General features: G+C 34.2%; 4 protein-coding genes and 3 long non-coding RNA genes across 9 annotated transcripts; 3 read left to right on the forward strand and 4 right to left on the reverse strand.

Moving 5' to 3' along the window:
• Positions 1-50: 50 nt before the first annotated feature.
• On the reverse strand, positions 51-1,682 carry LOC124437378. Its single transcript, XR_006945669.1, has 2 exons — positions 707-1,682; positions 51-448 (listed from the first exon to the last, which is right to left on the reverse strand). It is a non-coding gene; the product is annotated as an uncharacterized LOC124437378 (long non-coding RNA).
• Positions 1,683-5,046: 3,364 nt separating this feature from the next.
• Positions 5,047-6,844, reverse strand: LOC124437382. The gene is made up of 2 exons (XR_006945674.1): positions 6,790-6,844; positions 5,047-6,424 (listed from the first exon to the last, which is right to left on the reverse strand). It is a non-coding gene; the product is annotated as an uncharacterized LOC124437382 (long non-coding RNA).
• Positions 6,845-6,925: 81 nt separating this feature from the next.
• LOC124437367 (transmembrane protein 208-like) lies at positions 6,926-8,301 on the forward strand. The gene is made up of 6 exons (XM_046987345.1): positions 6,926-7,003; positions 7,085-7,183; positions 7,291-7,350; positions 7,452-7,588; positions 7,669-7,753; positions 7,837-8,301. The coding sequence occupies exons 1-6, from the start codon at positions 6,998-7,000 to the stop codon at positions 7,981-7,983; spliced, it is 534 nt and encodes a 177-aa protein (XP_046843301.1). The 5' UTR covers positions 6,926-6,997; the 3' UTR covers positions 7,984-8,301.
• LOC124437374 lies at positions 8,173-12,178 on the reverse strand. 2 transcript variants are annotated; one of them, XM_046987353.1, is made up of 4 exons: positions 12,124-12,178; positions 9,098-9,166; positions 8,789-8,897; positions 8,173-8,727 (listed from the first exon to the last, which is right to left on the reverse strand). In XM_046987353.1, exons 2-4 carry the CDS (start codon positions 9,115-9,117, stop codon positions 8,470-8,472), a joined length of 387 nt encoding a protein of 128 aa, XP_046843309.1. In that variant the 5' UTR covers positions 9,118-9,166; positions 12,124-12,178; the 3' UTR covers positions 8,173-8,469. The 2 variants fall into 2 exon arrangements, with proteins under 2 accessions (XP_046843309.1, XP_046843308.1); XM_046987352.1 differs by lacking the exon at positions 12,124-12,178 and adding an exon at positions 9,858-10,002.
• LOC124437372 (ADP-ribosylation factor-like protein 2-binding protein) lies at positions 10,074-11,491 on the forward strand. Its single transcript, XM_046987350.1, has 7 exons — positions 10,074-10,245; positions 10,369-10,411; positions 10,601-10,662; positions 10,738-10,844; positions 10,928-11,013; positions 11,078-11,174; positions 11,248-11,491. The coding sequence occupies exons 1-7, from the start codon at positions 10,194-10,196 to the stop codon at positions 11,311-11,313; spliced, it is 513 nt and encodes a 170-aa protein (XP_046843306.1). The 5' UTR covers positions 10,074-10,193; the 3' UTR covers positions 11,314-11,491.
• Positions 11,844-16,754, forward strand: LOC124437365 (transmembrane prolyl 4-hydroxylase-like). The gene is made up of 11 exons (XM_046987343.1): positions 11,844-12,076; positions 12,155-12,239; positions 12,412-12,549; positions 12,701-12,792; positions 12,854-12,915; positions 14,978-15,012; positions 15,104-15,269; positions 15,606-15,663; positions 15,753-15,877; positions 16,010-16,100; positions 16,288-16,754. The coding sequence occupies exons 1-11, from the start codon at positions 11,924-11,926 to the stop codon at positions 16,543-16,545; spliced, it is 1,263 nt and encodes a 420-aa protein (XP_046843299.1). The 5' UTR covers positions 11,844-11,923; the 3' UTR covers positions 16,546-16,754.
• Positions 16,622-17,688, reverse strand: LOC124437383. 2 transcript variants are annotated; one of them, XR_006945676.1, is made up of 2 exons: positions 17,539-17,688; positions 16,622-16,685 (listed from the first exon to the last, which is right to left on the reverse strand). It is a non-coding gene; the product is annotated as an uncharacterized LOC124437383 (long non-coding RNA). The 2 variants fall into 2 exon arrangements; XR_006945675.1 differs by having other exon boundaries at positions 17,487-17,544.
• Positions 17,689-18,032: the final 344 nt, after the last annotated feature.

Raw genomic sequence — 18,032 nt, forward strand, 5'->3', positions numbered from 1 at the left:
TTGCTCGTCGCTCTTTCACTTAATGTTACGCCAAAAAAAAACGAGAAAAATGAAAATAGCACAGACTTTATTCATTGTTAACACTTTACAAACTCCAAAGTTGCATTGAAATTCATGCGCAGGTCATAGCCATAAAAAAAAATGTTTTGTGAACCCACAACATGTCTCCACTCTCCAGGGAGGACTTCGTGAGATGCAGTGGTTGAATCACTGAAATTGGGAGGGGAATATCTAGTGCTAGGTATATTAGCAGCATCAGTAAATAACAAGAAATTGTGAAGTGCAACACATGCCTTCACAATTTGAACAGCTTTCTCAGGGTAAAATTCCATTGGTTTTCCAAGAATTTGCCATCTAGCAGTCATGATACCAAAGGCATTTTCAATTACCCTTCTAGCTCTGGAATGGCAGTAGTTATAAATTTTCTTGGGATTGTCAAGGTTATTACCTTAAGAGTAAATAGAACAAAAATGGCATTAAGATCAACTGTTTTAGCAATTTACTGAGTCTTGGGAAACTCTGCCAACAAGCAGCCAGGAAATTTTTTTGATCGCAATTCTTGTGGGGAATGAAAAAAACATTTTGAATGAGTCTTACAGAGACATAAATTGAAATATCAATGCTTTGATTAAACATAAGAAAATTATTTTCATTGAAAACGGAAAATATATATAAAAGTGCATGGAGTTAACAAAAGAAAATGTACCTGGGTAAGGTCTCATCATATTAACATGAAGAGGAAAAGCAGCATCGCCAACAAATACATAAGGTAATGTAAGTTTACTACCAGATAGATCCTCTGGCAAGGGCAAACCAAGTTGTCCATTTAATAGCTGCTCCCCAAATTTGCTTTCTTGGAAAACCCCCCATCACTTTGCCTTCCGTATGCACCTACATCTACCATTAGAAAGCGATAGCAAGCATCACATACAGCCATTAGTACAACAGAATGAGTTCCTTTATAATTAAAGAAATCACTTCCAGGTGCTTTGAGTTGCACATGCTTTCCATCTATAGAGCCCAGACAATTTGGAAAGTTCCAAAGCCTCCAAAACTCACGCGAAATTTCTGCCCATTGTGAACCAGAAGGAAAGGCAACAAACTCTTCATTCAATGCCAACCAGATAGCTACACACACCTCCAACAAAATTAGGGAAACTGTAGTTGATCCTAATCGGTAACTTGAAGCCACAGTTTGTTGTGAGGCGCCAGACGATAGAATTCTTAACGTAACTGCTAGCCTTTCTTTTACACTAACAGGACTTAAATGCGTAGATGCATGCTTTACATGAGGCATAATTCGATGTGCCAAGTCGTCGAAACGGGCAGAAGACATACGAAAATACTTAAAATGCATTTCTTCGTCTATGCCTCTCATTTGTTGAACAAGAACGTATTCACCCTCACTTTTTCTAGAAGCGTGAAGTGGTCAAACTGACTATCTTCTTCGTTTTCGTTTTTTCTGTTGTAGCAACAAAAGTAAATAGAACAACATTTCCTCCTCCTCCAGATCGAGAAGGTCATCCATTTCTCCTCGAACTCGAGTTGCCATGTTTGATCGTGAGAATACCGCATTACTTCATGTTATCCGATTTTGTTGAATACGCGTCGGTAAGCGCGTTAACTATAAACACCAGGGGCCGGTTGTATAAAGCTCTTAACTACTTTTTAACTACACTTTTTGCAGTTAAAAAGTAGTTAAATTTAACCACGCGGTTAAGTCGGTTGTATAAAAAAGTAGTTAGCGCTAAATGCAGTTAAAAGGTAGTTAAAGTTAACTATGCTATGGAGCATAGTTAACTTTTCAAAACACAGTTAAATATGGCGGCTTACCTTCTCAAAGACAATTATGGGTAGATGTTGTTGATCAACAACGTTTTACCTTGAGTTTTAATCACATATGTATCTTCCATGGCAAAGGCTTTTAGAATAAGAGCTTTATGGACAATGTACTACATTCGTCAGTGCTGTAAACATCCCAAGTTTTTGTTGACGAAAAACAGCCAACAATTTATCCACGTAACAAATCCTTTTTTACACAAGAGCAATTGCATTTTGTATTATCTTTCTTGCGTCCGGTAGCTCTTTGCAACTCATAAGCGAGACTCTCAATTGAGATAGAGCCACTTCTTTAAGATTAGTGCACATAACTCGCTGACATTGTCTTACAAATACGTACAATTCGTTCAATGACAAGAAAACAAAGAATGTTATTCGAGCAATGAATCCTATAGCCTTGGATGTATCAAATATTCAAATCGCGGGTTTTCCCTATGCATTTTGCTTGATTGAATATCATATGCATCATATAAACTCTTTGCTCTATGGAAAATAAGCTAGATTATGTTAAAACAAATAGGTACTACAGTATAAATGTTGTGCTAAATATACCAATGATAATACATATGACCTTTACAACAGTTTTAATTCATGACTACTCTTTTGTGTATCAGCTGCATGAGATACAATGATTTTAGTTCCTTAAATACATAAAACATTTCATCAGCATGCATGGTGAAGGTCCATGTTGCTTGATATATGCACATTATCCATTGCATATTGTTTATTACACAAGAGGAAAATATACATGACAGTCAATTAGTGTGTTTTATTGATATTTCATCAAGTATTTCCTATGTAAAAATTTTTATTTTCAATGTACATACAATCTTGCCTGCCAATAAAGATCTAGCTACTGTTTGATGACTTAAAAAGTAGAAAAAAATGAATAAAACTCCCAAGTTTTAGAGAAAGATAGGCTAATAAATCACAAAGGCATAAATAAAAGTTTCATAGCTAAGGCTCATTAACAAATATACCCAATAGTTTTTATAACTCAGTTTTTGCAAGGCAAAATTAAGAACAAAAAAGGGTTTTGTGTATAGCTGTGAATATAACATGTCACAAGCAGAGAAGACAGTTGCTGGATTACATGGCTACTAACTATGATGACTCAAGGAAATGTTTTCTAATAATAATTATTCGCCTGTGAATTAAGTTCAATACAATGCACAAATAGACTTTATAAGCTATTCCGACAAAAATATTTTTGAGAATAGATTTTAAATTAAATAAGTTAAGAGGAAATATTCTATGTACCTGGGGACACTCAAAATCTATAATAAACAAAATGGCATGAGTTTAACAGGATAGAAATGACAATGAAGACAAAATGAATACAATATTTATTCTATATCCCTATGTTACATTTTAATGACAGAGGAAAGATATGTCATAACAGTCATGAGATTACATTGTAACTATGATGACCTTTAAGAAATGTTTGCTAACAAGTCTATCAATAAAAAGTCTATGGCTGTCTTCTTTGCTCATACAGTCATACCTGTGGCTAAATGTCTTGTCATAAAACAATGATTAATTTTTTTGGTTAACAACATTTCTTTCAATGATTAGCCAAACAATATCTTTCTCTTTTATACACTATTTCTGATAGAGTCAATGGCTTTTTAAAGCTATTCAAATACTTACCAAGATGCAAAAAGTAGGAAATAAATAGAACTCCCAAGCTTTAGACAAAAATAGGCTAATAAATCACAAAGGCATGAATAAAAGTTCCATAGCTAAGGCTCATTAACAAATATACCCAATAGTTTTTATAACTCAGTTTTTGAAAGGTAGAATTAAAAACAAATAAGTATTTTGTGTATAGCTGTGAATATAACATGTCACAAGCCGATAAAAGACAGTTGCTGGATTACATGGCTACTAACTATGACAACTCAAAGAAATGTTTTCTAATAATAAAAAAGTCCATCACTGTCATCTTTTACAAATATGTGTGACTTATGTCTGTACAAACACATTTCTTTCAAGCATTTTACTCAGCTGTTATAAAGAGAAACGAAACGACCCTTTTCCTTTGTTACCCTCAATCTCTCAGTTTTAAATTCTGTAAAAGCGAGGCCATTCAATTATTTAAATCTTTGCACATAGAACACAATATGAATCAATTTGAGAAGAGTTCATTGTTTCGTTTGCCCAAGTCCGTTATATATAATTGGTACATGGAAGAAAGCAGTCCTTGCCGAGACTCATATCATTCGTCAACATCGCACTGTACTACAGAGAAGATAAGGGTCGATTTTCTTGAGAAAAGTCCAAAGTATATGCTGCAATTTAATCCGGTTACCATGTCATCGTGAATCTTTTATTAAATTTTCTTTTCGCTTTATCAACATCCGTAAAAACGACAATAGTTTGCCATATTTTAAGATTTTTACATAAGCCAAGAGATTTTTCATGATTTTAAAGTCATTTTATAGTTCACTTGCCCGCCATTACAAAGGATAAATTGATTAAACTTTATGTCATTTTATGTAAACAACACTCCACGTAATTTCCACGCAAGTTAACTGCGCAGTTACTTAACTATCCGACTAACTACGTTTTGTGCAACGCAGTTAAGTCGAGCAGTTAGGTTACTACAGTTAAGGAGTTAACTACGGTAGTTAGCGTTAACTATAGTTAAAGTTAACTACGTTTTTATACAACCGGCCCCAGAAGCTGGCAAGCAAATGCCAAAAACTGTTTGCTTAAAAAGATGAATCTAAAAGAAACAGCTTGAAATATAGATAAGATATAAAATAAATTAGCTTAAATACGTATAAATTATTGTATTCAACTGTGTTTAGGACTCCTTATAGGATTGTCAGATTCTAAATGTCAGATTGTAAATGTCGTCAAAGATGTGCTCTTTGAGACACCCTTATAGCTAAAATGGAAAAAATTTTGACAGGGATTGAGGAAATGGAATAAAATTTTTTCATTTGTACTTTTTCTTGGAACTCAAAAATGAACTTAAATCTTAATTCTTTTTAACATTGGTGCAATCTCGATTGTGATTGGCTTATAGCCTATATTTTCCACCTGCAAAACATTTAAAACTTCTGCATTTATAATGTGCATGATAGCACCATCACAAAATGACTCTTTGTCGATGCTACGTAAGTTGTATTGAATTATTAACAGAAATTATGACATTTTTCATTTGAACTACGATATCGGAATTCAATTCGACGTTTTAAGCGCATTTTCTTTTACTTCAAATTTACTCACTCAGGATGTCATATTATCAATTCTTTGTTGGAATATTGTGCTCATTTTTATTGTGCTTCAAATTTACTTCATTCAGGATGTCATATTATAAATTCTTTGTTGGAATATTGTGCTCATTTTAACTTCCGTTAAAATTTCTCTAAGTATTTCAAATCAATTTCGAGCACGTCTTTGTAAATGATATTCGTTAACTTGAAAGTCTGAATTTATGCATGTTTCATGATCTCTGAACATAATAACAAGTTCAAACATATAGGAATCTTTTAGAAATTGATGAAGTTGGAACTAGCTAAAATTTACTTGTACAATATAGAAAATTATAAAAATAAATAACATAATGGGAGAAGTCTTATAATTCTCTTTTCACAATATTCAGAGGAAGTTGAGAGGACAGAGCCAATGGAAGTTCTTAAGCAAAAAGCACAAGACATCATTCAACAAATATCCTTTCTTGGAGCTAAAATCGCCATCATCGAGGGACGTTTCAGCGAAACGACGTCAATTAAAGAGAATGTATCAACGCAAATGAACACGGCAATAGGTCTACTGAGGGAAATTGAGCGGGCAGATGTAGTTGGTAGAGCTGAATATGAGGCTTTGTGCGCTCGTGTTTCGTCATTAGAAGCTGAGAACGCTATGCCTAAATCATCAAATGAATTCTTAGAAGATCCTAATCGGTAACTTGAAGCCACAGTTTGTTGTGAGGCGCCAGACGATAGAATTCTTAACGTAACTGCTAGCCTTTCTTTTACACTAACAGGACTTAAATGCGTAGATGCATGCTTTACATGAGGCATAATTCGATGTGCCAAGTCGTCGAAACGGGCAGAAGACATACGAAAATACTTAAAATGCATTTCTTCGTCTATGCCTCTCATTTGTTGAACAAGAACGTATTCACCCTCACTTTTTCTAGAAGCGTGAAGTGGTCAAACTGACTATCTTCTTCGTTTTCGTTTTTTCTGTTGTAGCAACAAAAGTAAATAGAACAACATTTCCTCCTCCTCCAGATCGAGAAGGTCATCCATTTCTCCTCGAACTCGAGTTGCCATGTTTGATCGTGAGAATCCCGCATTACTTCATGTTATCCGATTTTGTTGAATACGCGTCGGTAAGCGCGTTAACTATAAACACAGCTTAGCGCGCGCGCACCTGTCTCGCGCAAATCGAAAGTACGCGCGACGCTTGTCGCGCGCAGCATAAATCGTCCTTAACTGTTTTGTGCTAACGCGCAAAGGAGAAAATTGCTGCAGTTTCTTAAACATTTTGTCGGCATAAAAAACATTAGTACATCAACACCACTGTTTATTTGAAGATTTCAACGTCTTTCAATTTATTGACCTTTGGACTAAAAAAGGATATTACAATTAGTTTCAATGGCAAAGATTTCAAAATCTTTTCCTCAAAGTTGATTTAATATATTTGGCGAATAGATGCGTTTGAACATGTTTTAAAACGGAAATAATTGCATGGCAAAATGGCTAACAATTTCACGCTTGTGACCAAACTTTTACTGCCAAATCCTTATTGGTTTTCTAAGAAAATTAATCTTCTCGATAGTTTTCCAAGAGAATACGTACAAAATACTTGCAAATGAGGAGTAAAAAATGAGATATGCTTTGGTACCGAAGTAGTATATTGTAGTATGAGAAAACGAAAGTACCGAAAACACGTTGTATTGAAACATTTGCACATAGAAATATCTTTCCTTACCTGTAACCGGCATCCTCTCACAATTCACTTCATTTGTGAAGAACAATTGCTGCAGGTAAGCCTTCAAAGAGACGACGTAAAGTACTTACGTACTCTCCTTCCATGGGATGTGTCGATTCTGTCGAAGCACGTGCTTGTACAGTGTTTCATATTCATAAGTCACTTTCCATTTGCGCTAGATAAAGAGATTGGTAACGAACTAGGAAACATGGCGGTAAGGTTTTGTTTATATGAAATATAAATGAGTTTTCTAATAAGACGATAGTCTACAACAGGATGCTTCATGAAATTTTAGGCCACGAAAGGCAAGCAGCCGACCAAAGGAAGGAAAGAAATATTGCAAGGAAATAAAGAAACGTTAGCTTTTTATATCAAAATAATGGCGGCCGCCACGGTAAAGAAATTATTCTTATTTAATAGTTCGTAGTGTTTGAACGTAAAAACAAGCAATTGAAGAGGAAACATTCATTCTAGTCATTGGTTATGTTTTTCTTATTTCAGTTTGCACATATTGGTGTTTGTTTTTTACTATTCTTTTCTACAGCTGGATGGTTTGCCCTGGTTAGTAAAAAAATAACACTTCACTTTGTTTTTTGATTGGTTTTCATTATCATGGGCTCGATCGAAGCATATTAATGTGCGGATGTTCTCGACTGTTTCAGCTATCTTTAGTGTTTAGCTCCTCTGTGTACATAGCATGTTACAAGACAATGAGAAGTATGGCAAAACCAACTTATTCCAGTACAGGAGCTTTGCTTGATGGTGGGATTGACTTGAACATGACATCAGGAATGGCAGAGTACGTACAACTTAGGTCACATGCACACAGAGTTTCATTCAAGTTTTATTTCATTTAGAGTGTTTCTTTTATTAATGTAGACATCTCAAGGATCTCATATTACTTACAGCAATAGTACAAATCCTAGGGTTATTGTCCCATTATTTTTGGCTGCTATGGTTGTTGGTAAGCATATGTGTGTCAAGTTAAAATTGGCCAATTGTGCTATACATGTGCAACTGTAAAATATTTTTTACCTTCTTATCTAGGCACCAGGGCGTGCTTTCTACATGTTATGGACAAACATTTTAGCACCATGGATTTTTGCCGAGCCATTGGATCAGGAGGTTGTTGACCCAAAGCAGCAAAAAAAACTAGATCGAAAAATGAAGAAAGAAAAGATTATCTACAGATAATGTAACTGCAATTAATTAATGAACAATGCATCTATGATCATCAATGTATTACATAAATGGCTGAGAAATGAATGAACTAATGCTACATGTTTGCAAAGATGTCAGGATAACACATGAAAACTTGAATATTTGAAGTCCTCCTTCTAAACATAAAGACAAATCTTGTGAAATAAGTTTACTTTAGTCGTATTTACACTTAACAGTGGGCAAACCAACATTTATTACATTGTAAGTCAATTTATAGAAGTAAAATTGTTCAAAAATATACACTTGTAGATATACCACCAAAGAGAAAAAACAGTTAAACACAACACCAAATTGTTTCATATTTAAGTTGGATACAAATCACACATTCATTGTACGAAAAGTGGCTATGTTACAAATCCTAAATGGCCAAACTGCTCATATTTATTGAGTATTATGCAGTTTAGTCTATTTATAAGCATGAAATAAGATATTTGATGCTCTGACATGCATCATCACAAATTAGTTTTCCTCAACATTTGATGCTATGAGAGGTCGGGTATCTAATGCGTCCCTGGATTCTTGCCTACAAATGACATTTGGAATATCTTCACTCGTAGTTAGGTACGGTGGTGGTGGGTAATCTATTTTCCTGGGATCTTCCTCAGCATATGTAGGTAAAGACACAGGGTATGGCCCCCTGGCACGGCCCTCGCTACTAAACATGAATGCAGGTTGTGGTACAGCTGGTTCTTCCTCATATCGATGTTGGTTTATTTCCTGGAAGAAATAAAAGTTTGTCAGTAACATTGTAACTCGAAATGAACAAAAACTAACTTACATTGCTACGAACTTGACTCATCAACCTTTGTATTTCTTTCCTTTTGTATCGTGAGTAAAAATAAAATGCCCAAAACAACACCTTGAGAATGACAATTATTACAATGACCCTAAAAATGAACATAATACATGAATAGTGTAATGAATGGTTGTGGAAAAGCACAAATATCGTTAAATACTAGACAAAAATATGGCTGAAATGAATCCAGCTTATTTAAATTCTACCACATTTTAACTTCAACTAAGTCTAACTTTAAACACATAAATTATGTCAGCACACTAAGTAAGAAGAAATATATTTTATACTCACACATAGAAAAATAAATCCATCGTCTTCTATATTCTTAGTGACATTGCTCAATGTAAAATTTTAAAAAGTCTAGAAATGATTTACAAAACAGTGAAGTTGGAGTCATTGGGTTTTTAGTTGAAGCATGAGACTATAGCTCTCACTATGCTTGTGGACGATATCAATTGCCTTACATGAACAATATGAAAATGACGTGTTTAAACGTGTTATAAGCTTTAAAACATATGTTGTTTTCCATTTAATCTCTGTGACAATATAAGTGTGCTGTTTTTTAATGAATTGCTATACGTACCTTTACGCAGAAGTATAAAAATACAAACTACATACGTAGAATATTTGAGTAGCAAACCATGTCTCACTCTCATGATTATAGAACAGCAAAACTAACAATTTTGAATACGTCAAAATATAACAGTAAAGATAATAGTGTATAAAGCATATTAGCACGCATATATTTTATACATTATTTACGCCTCTTTTCTACAATTCTTATCGCGAAGTTATACCAAATATTTTAAACATAAAATGTAAAAAATACACCAGTGATACTAAGAGAATATTTACGTATCGACCGCTTTGACGCCGCTTAATTTATTAATGAATTTGTTGAATGATTACAAAGACGTTATTACGCCTTGGAAAACGTTACATTTTCCCAGCATTCTACAAACCATTCAAGTGTAAATAACTCTTCTCTCCTGCGTAAAGGAACTGCGAAATTTGCACATATTTCGAAAAATAATTTCCGCTGAAGAATTACCTGAAAACCGAGCCAGAAATTAGGTTTCTTATCCACAGTGCGCTAATATGTCTTTTTGGTAATTTGTTTTTTCAAAATAACACAAATATGGCAGACAACTTTTGAAAACTGATCTTGTAATTGTAACTGGATAGCTCTTAAGTCATGTTAAGCATTCTAAAAATCTATCAGTATGCACTCGGTGATTTGGTAAGATTAAGATTTTTTATTCTATTTTAAACTAGAAATTTATCGATTCCAATGCAGACTCGAAATCAAACTTGATTTAAGTAAGTTCGCGAAATACTGAAAGACGGAAAGCATAAGCGATCTTCCCAGAAACGATATAATCGACTTATGTTCGTAAATCCGCGTAAATCGTCGACAACATCCAAGATGGCGCGCGAAGGTAAATTATTCAAATTTCAATCTTCTTGTTTTTCAAAGTTCTTATATCGTTGTCTGTTTCGACGTTTCTAAAGACTAGTGCAGTGTATTTTAAACAATTTTTCCACGATAATTTAAATAACAGGGATTAAATCTTTGGATTTTGAAGAAGAACTGGCTACAGGCAGGTGTGTTTTGAAAGGAGCTCAATGAATAGATAGAAACCAGATCAATTGAAATTAACAAGTAAATTTTTTTATTTGAAGTGCGTTAATAGTTGTAGACTTATGAATAATGATATCAAAATTGAATAGAAACCAAACATATTCAAACAAAATTTTGTGTAAACTATCAACTGATAAACATTTAAATGGCAGATCAACCCGTGCTGACAAGACGTTTGATGTAACAGTTGGTCATATTGAAGACATTATCATGGGTATTGTAAATGTAATTGTGAAATTATGTTGTGTTTGTCTGTGTTTTTGGTGCCCAACAAGATTATTATTTGCAGAGGATACATTTCAAGCACTACAGAATGAATTCATGGAAGAACATTATCACCACTTTGAGGATGTAGAGGAAAACAAGCTTGTGTATACAGATATATTTACTAAATATGTAAGATTGGATGTTTGAATAAAACAGCAAACAAGTGGTGCTTTTCAATGCAATATCTATAGCACTCAACTTGATCATTATAGACCAACTTGATTGAAAAGCATTTGGAGGAATGTCTGCAAAAGAGAATGCCAGACTTTTCTATGGATCAATTTATGTCATCTATTCAGTAAGGCAAAGTATTTTTACAAACATTAAAAATTTTTCAATGTAATAATCCTAGTTTGTTATAGACAACGAAAGGATCAAATTGGAGGTGATATATTTGATATGTTGCTAAGTTTCACTGATTTCCTCACTTTCAAACAAATGTTCTTAGATTATAAGATGGTGAGTAATAGAACCTAAAGCCTTAAGAAGTGTGATGAAAATCAATGCTTATGTCGAGTTTAATATTTCACAGGACAAAGAAGGAAAAAGCGTTGATTTGGGTGGACTTGTTATCACATCTTTGTCAAATGAACGTTAAAAGAGAACAGTTCTCACAAAAAAATAATCATGCAATGGATGATGAAAATGTTGAGCTGACAGACACACATATTTAACTCGTTTAGCAATGTGAAATGACTCAAATATTATTGTAAATGCTTCTGTAAATAATGGTTAACGAAATTTTCATTAATATATTTTATCTCATATGTCTTTAATTTATATGTTAAACTGTTAGCCATTAATAATTAGAAAACATTCTTATTTCCAAAACCTAGTGCATCAATTCAGGTTAGGCATGGTTTATGAGATCAGTTGGACTCTAATTGTGATATCTCCATAGACTGTATTATATTAGTGAATTATTTTTGATAGAAATTAGCTTAGGAGGAGGAAAAATTGAGTTGGCAAGTTTTTTTATTGTACCTCCAATATGCCCCGTTTCCCTATTAATATTTAAAATAACAATAATGCTACCTGCAACCAGCTGTTTGCTAATTTTGTTTTTCTAAAACATCTAAATAAAAAGCACTGAACTCAAACGAGAATTTAACCACGTGGGCTAAACAATTGCTGAATAAATTACGCGAACAATAAGTTGGACGAGAAGCGATCCAAGTCGAAAGAAAAACGCGAGAAAAGGGCGTATCATGGCTTTTGCAGTCAGAAAATTTAGCAGCTTCTTAAGCCTCTTCTCTTTGCTAAACATTTTCGTCTACGTACGATGTTCTTATAAAACCATTGGCCCGTGTTTTTATGATAATAGAAATGTTAGCAAACTGATAAAATTGGACGGTGTTAAGGTAAGCTTTCTTAATCTGCGCGGAGCAAATAATCAAATGGTTTGTACCTTTTAATGAATGACAAGCGTCTCTACTCAGGTCGGTTATCAAAGACTTCTCAATCTAGATGACGAAAGCAAAATGTACCACGTGACGACTATCGCGATGAAGCCTACAATATTTGGTAAGTTTGTGCAACTCATATTCAAGAATGACCAAAGTGACTATGTTAATATTTAGTCTATAAAAATCATATATGAAATGTTAGTTGGAGATAAAAGTAGTTTTTTCCATCCGAACATTTTTCTACACATACACACAGAGCACTTGTATGCATATTCTGATCACGTTTTAAGAAATACCAAATTTTCTCTCCGACTGGGAGTGCGAACATTTAAAAGATCTTGCAAAGAGCAACGGTTTGAAAGACAGCACTCCAGGTCACGATATGGAGCTTTACAAAAAAGAACTCAAAAAGGCAATGATGCGAGCAGGTAGAGTAAACAATCTAGAAAAAAATGGTACAAAAACGAGAACCATTCACTAGCACCATGCATTTAAAGTTATAAGCTTTGATGCTGAAAGAAACAATCTGAATTTGGCTGCTTTATTTATTTCGTTTCATTGATTCGTGATTTGAAATAGAAAATGAAAACTATGTTTTACATCTACCGGAGTTCGTCGACCATTTTCACGAATGGGACGGAAATGGTGATACATCGGTCACAATGGACGAGGTAACCATAGCAACATTAGTCAACTTAAACATTTTGATATAACAATTGAAATTCTTTCAAGGTGGAAGTAATGATTCAGAGAAGCAATGGTCTTTTTTTCAACGAAAGTGAAATTAATGAAATGTGAGCAAAAGCTTTTCGAACGTTTGAAATGTCAGTGAAGTCTCTTGAGCAACAGAGAGACTGGTAACGAATGAAACGTGCACGTGTGATGAATACAACTCACTTGCACAGTGATTTAGCCACCTGCTAGTTTAGTGGTGTTATGTAAATTTCAGATCATTAGGATCACTTTTAAAAAAAATCTCGTTTTCTTCATATTCAAGACAAAGCAAAAGTTTAGAGACAGAGTTGGTGATTCCGTTTCTACTAGAAAGATATAGTTAGCCCAATATGTCTTCAAAATTCTTGTTTTATCTTGAGCATCACGAAAAGGAGATGTTTAAGTTCGGAATCCGTTTTATTTTGTTTTATCTGAAGTTGTCTGCTTGTCCTGGTCATTAACATCATATTTTATTTAGAAATCAATTGTTTTTACAGTGAGTGAATACCAAAATATTTACATAGCAGGACCAAACTTGTAGTTGTAGTTGTAGTCACTGTCTCTACATCGTACGATGACTTTTAACTATAAACATTTAAAGCTGGCTACGTCACTGTCTCTACATCGTACGATGACTTTTAACTATAAACATTCAAAGGCTTGCTACGTCACTGTCTTTACATCGTACGATGACTTTTAACTATAAACATTCAAAGGCTGGCTACGTCACTGTCTCTACATCGTACGATGACTTTTAACTATAAACATTCAAAGGCTGGCTACGTCACTGTCTTTACATCGTACGATGACTTTTAACTATAAACATTCAAAGGCTGGCTACGTCACTGTCTTTACATCGTACGATGACTTTTAACTATAAACATTCAAAAGCTGGCTACGTCACTGTCTCTACATCGTACGATGACTTTTAACTATAAACATTCAAAGCTGGCTACGTCACTGTCTCTATATCGTACGATGACTTTTAACTATAAACATTCAAAGCTGGCTACGTCACTGTCTCTATATCGTACGATGACTTTTAACTATAAACATTCAAAGCTGGCTACGTCACTGTCTCTATATCGTACGATGACTTTTAACTATGAACATTCAAAGGCTGGCTACGTCACTGTCTCTACATCGTACGATGACTTTTAACTATAAACATTCAAAGCTGGCTACGTCACTGTCTTTACATCGTACGATGACTTTTAACTATAAACATTCAAAGGCTGGCTACGTCACTGTCTCTACATCGTACGATGACTTTTAACTATAAACATGCAAAGGCTGGCTACGTCACTGTCTCTACATCGTACGATTACTTTTAACTATAAACATTCAAAGGCTGGCTACGTCACTGTCTCTACATCGTACGATGACTTTAACTATAAACATTCAAAGGCTGGCTACGTCACTGTCTCTACATCGTACGATGACTTTTAACTATAAACATTCAAAGCTGGCTACGTCACTGTCTCTATATCGTACGATGACTTTTAACTATGAACATTCAAAGGCTGGCTACGTCACTGTCTCTACATCGTACGATGACTTTTAACTATGAACATTCAAAGCTGGCTACGTCACTGTCTTTACATCGTACGATGACTTTTAACTATAAACATTCAAAGGCTGGCTACGTCACTGTCTCTACATCGTACGATGACTTTTAACTATAAACATGCAAAGGCTGGCTACGTCACTGTCTCTACATCGTACGATTAACTTAACTATAAACATGCAAAGGCTGGCTACGTCACTGTCTCTACATCGTACGATGACTTTTAACTATAAACATTCAAAGGCTGGCTACGTCACTGTCTTTACATCGTACGATGACTTTTAACTATAACCATTCAAAGGCTGGCTACGTCACTGTCTACGATGACTTTTAACTATAAACATTCAAAGGCTGGCTACGTCACTGTCTCTACATCGTACGATGACTTTTAACTATAAACATTCAAAGGCTGGCTACGTCACTGTCTCTACATCGTACGATTACTTTTAACTATAAACATGCAAACAACGTAGTTTAAACCCAGCGCATTCTGTACTGTCATTATACATTGGCATATTTTATATGTACTGCATGAAAAATATGAAATGTCGTTAACCAATGGTATTATATTCCAGGTTTGACGCAATGGATTACTCGTATTTTGATGATGGTATACTTTTCATGAGAGAAAAAACCCAAAAAAGTATCAGCCTCAATAACTTGTGTTTAACAATCTTTTTTCGTGTGTTTATAAATTCAAGGACAAATGAACGAAGAAGAATTCAACTTACTTCCTTTCAATAAACTCGATGCGTATATCAACTTCGTACATTCCAATCATCCATTCCATAGACCCCGATACAGCAATCACACGTGGCTAACGAGAAAAATTCAAAATGACGTAGTGTTAAAAAAAATTTACGACAGGTACAACTATTAGATGAGAATACACTTAATTGTATCACAATCCCTAAGGACACTTAAAGTTCCCGATTTCATGAGTGGCCTGATGGAGATTTAACTTCATCATTTCACCATGAAAAGTTAAAAGAGGTGATGTGACATCCAAACAATCATCATAAGGACTAATAAGACTGAAAATAGGACTTACATACCAAATTTTAACCAGAGGTGTGTTGCCAAAATTATAAAAAAGGGGGGGGTTCTGATATATATTACCCATAAAGAACTACTCAAACTTCACAGATCCTCCCCCCCTTCCAATACACCTCTGCATTCAGCCATTTTATGTTACTTTTGCAGAATCATAAGGTTAACTCAATTGCCACGTGAGCTAGTAGAAAGCAGTGAAAATATTCAAGTAAGGATTCAAAGCAAAACATTATCAAAACATAAAGAAATATTAAAAAAAAATTATTATCTTAGTGAAATATGTTTGTTCCTTCGTAGATAGTACGTTATGACGTAAAAGGTCATTATCATGCACATTACGACTCCACTCCAAATGAAATTGATAAAAACATAATTTGCTGTCATCAAAATCATGATAAAAATAAAGATTGCAAACTGTGCAGGTAATGAACGTTGACATTATTGTCGACGATTTTATGATGATGTACAAAAAAAGTGAAGGTTTGAAAGAGATATGATAATATTACACTGAAATTGTTAATTTATCTGTAGAAAATTATGCATATTTCATATAGGATTGTAACAGTGTTGTATTATCTAAATGATGTTGAGCATGGTGGAGAAACAGCTTTTCTCATTGCTGACAACAAAACCTTAGACATCAAGGTGGGAACTTCTACACAAAAAAATAGCAACTTCAACACACACTTCTCATACTATATAACCTAAGTTTCACCAAATACCACTAGTAGTGTACCCAACAAATGCTTCTCATATCCTCTTTTATCCCATTTTATACATAGTTTAAAGAGGATAAAATATAAATTTGTTATGCTTGTGTTTTACTTTCCAGCATTTGAAATCTTTAAAGAAAATGTTCAATCTTAGCAAACACTGTCATACTTCCAATCTTGTTATCCCAGCAAGAAAGGGCACGGCCATAATGTGGTACAATCATGCAGTAGACCCTACATCTGGTTACCTTGGTGACATGGATTATCACACGATTCATGGTGGTTGTGATGTCCTCAAAGGACACAAGTGGATAGCAAATTTGTGGATAAATGCACCAACTAAAGACAATCTATATGTACCAAGCATATTCTTATGATGAATGTTTGTTATGGAAATGTATACAAATATGATACTTTATCCATCAAAACTAAATTCATCAACTTAGCAAATTGTTTTGATACAAACAATGTTTCTCGGTCCTAAATGCTATCATCTATCTTGTAATCAACAATTTTCCTAATATAAAGACAAAAAATGTGATAGATAAGAAATAAAAGGTTATAATTACATGCCAGTGGATAGCTATGTGAGTTTGCTGATGTGATAGCACATCAGTTTTAAGTTTAACTTATGTTTAATATATATGCAATGTACCTAGGAGTTAGTTTGGGCTGAATGGTCTGTCTTTTCTACATTATGCAAAATAGCAGCCCTTACTCTAACAGACATTTATATTTATATATGAACTACTGCCAGAGATACCACTAGAAATATAATATTTAGGACTGGCTTGATGATAAACACATATTTCTTTCATTTCACATTTCTTGAAATAAAGTATAATCATGGGCAGCCCAGAAAACTGTTTAAGTTTTTTACTCAACCGATTTATTTTATTTGATCGATTCAAACGATTTATTTCAATCAATCCATCAAACAGATTGCTGGGCTGCGTATAGTATAATTCAAAAGCCTCTGAAGACAACTACAACTATGTCACATACAGTTCTTAATGCCATCCATTTGGAAAATAATGTCAGCAATCTTTAAAATTTCAGTTGATCACTATCTTGTATGAATAGATGACATGTAATGATTACATTTGTCATATTTGGCCACGAATATATGTAAAGACTCCCTTCAAGACTTTGATCAAAATTACATAAGCGTTACTCGCAACTCAAGGCGAAACGCCTTGGAGATCCGAGTAACGCTCAAGTTATTCAGAAATGAAGTTATCTGTAGACCGAGTGAACTTTGAATCACAATAATGACTGCTTTTAGTATCAATAATTAATATAGAAACTATAACGATACCACATATCCAAGTAGACACGTCAATGGACGACAAAAGTTGCACCATCAGCACCTCGTGTTCGACTAGTTCGTAAATCTTGTATTTCTTTCTTGATGATCCATAACTGTATAACATGAAATACAGCAATAGTTTCCGTAAATTACAATCACAAAATGAAATAATTATAAACCACATTTAGATTAGAATTTCTTCTTAAAATGATTTTAGCCGGTGTCAAAAACAGTTATGGTGGCAAGTTGCCTTCATTGAGTTCTATAATAACTGGAGGGGAAACGTCAACAAAATTAGTATAAATTATTAGCGCGCGGCCGCGTGGTCAAAAACATGGCGGATTTTGGTTGTCAAAGTCAGCGGAAAGACGCGGGCTCATAAAATGAAATTTTTTTCGCCCACCCGGATTTGACAACCACGATTGCGATTATATAAAATATCAATGCCAAGCACAAAAACTTTAGAAATTTTATCTTTAAAACATGCTGCAAACTTGTTTGGTATACGGATGCTGAAGTAATGCCAGAAAAGGAAACATTTCATGACACCGGTAA

The sequence above is a fragment of the Xenia sp. Carnegie-2017 genome, unplaced genomic scaffold, assembly GCF_021976095.1.
Source record: "Xenia sp. Carnegie-2017 unplaced genomic scaffold, XeniaSp_v1 HiC_scaffold_16, whole genome shotgun sequence".
NCBI classification, from domain to species: domain Eukaryota; kingdom Metazoa; phylum Cnidaria; class Anthozoa; order Malacalcyonacea; family Xeniidae; genus Xenia; species Xenia sp. Carnegie-2017.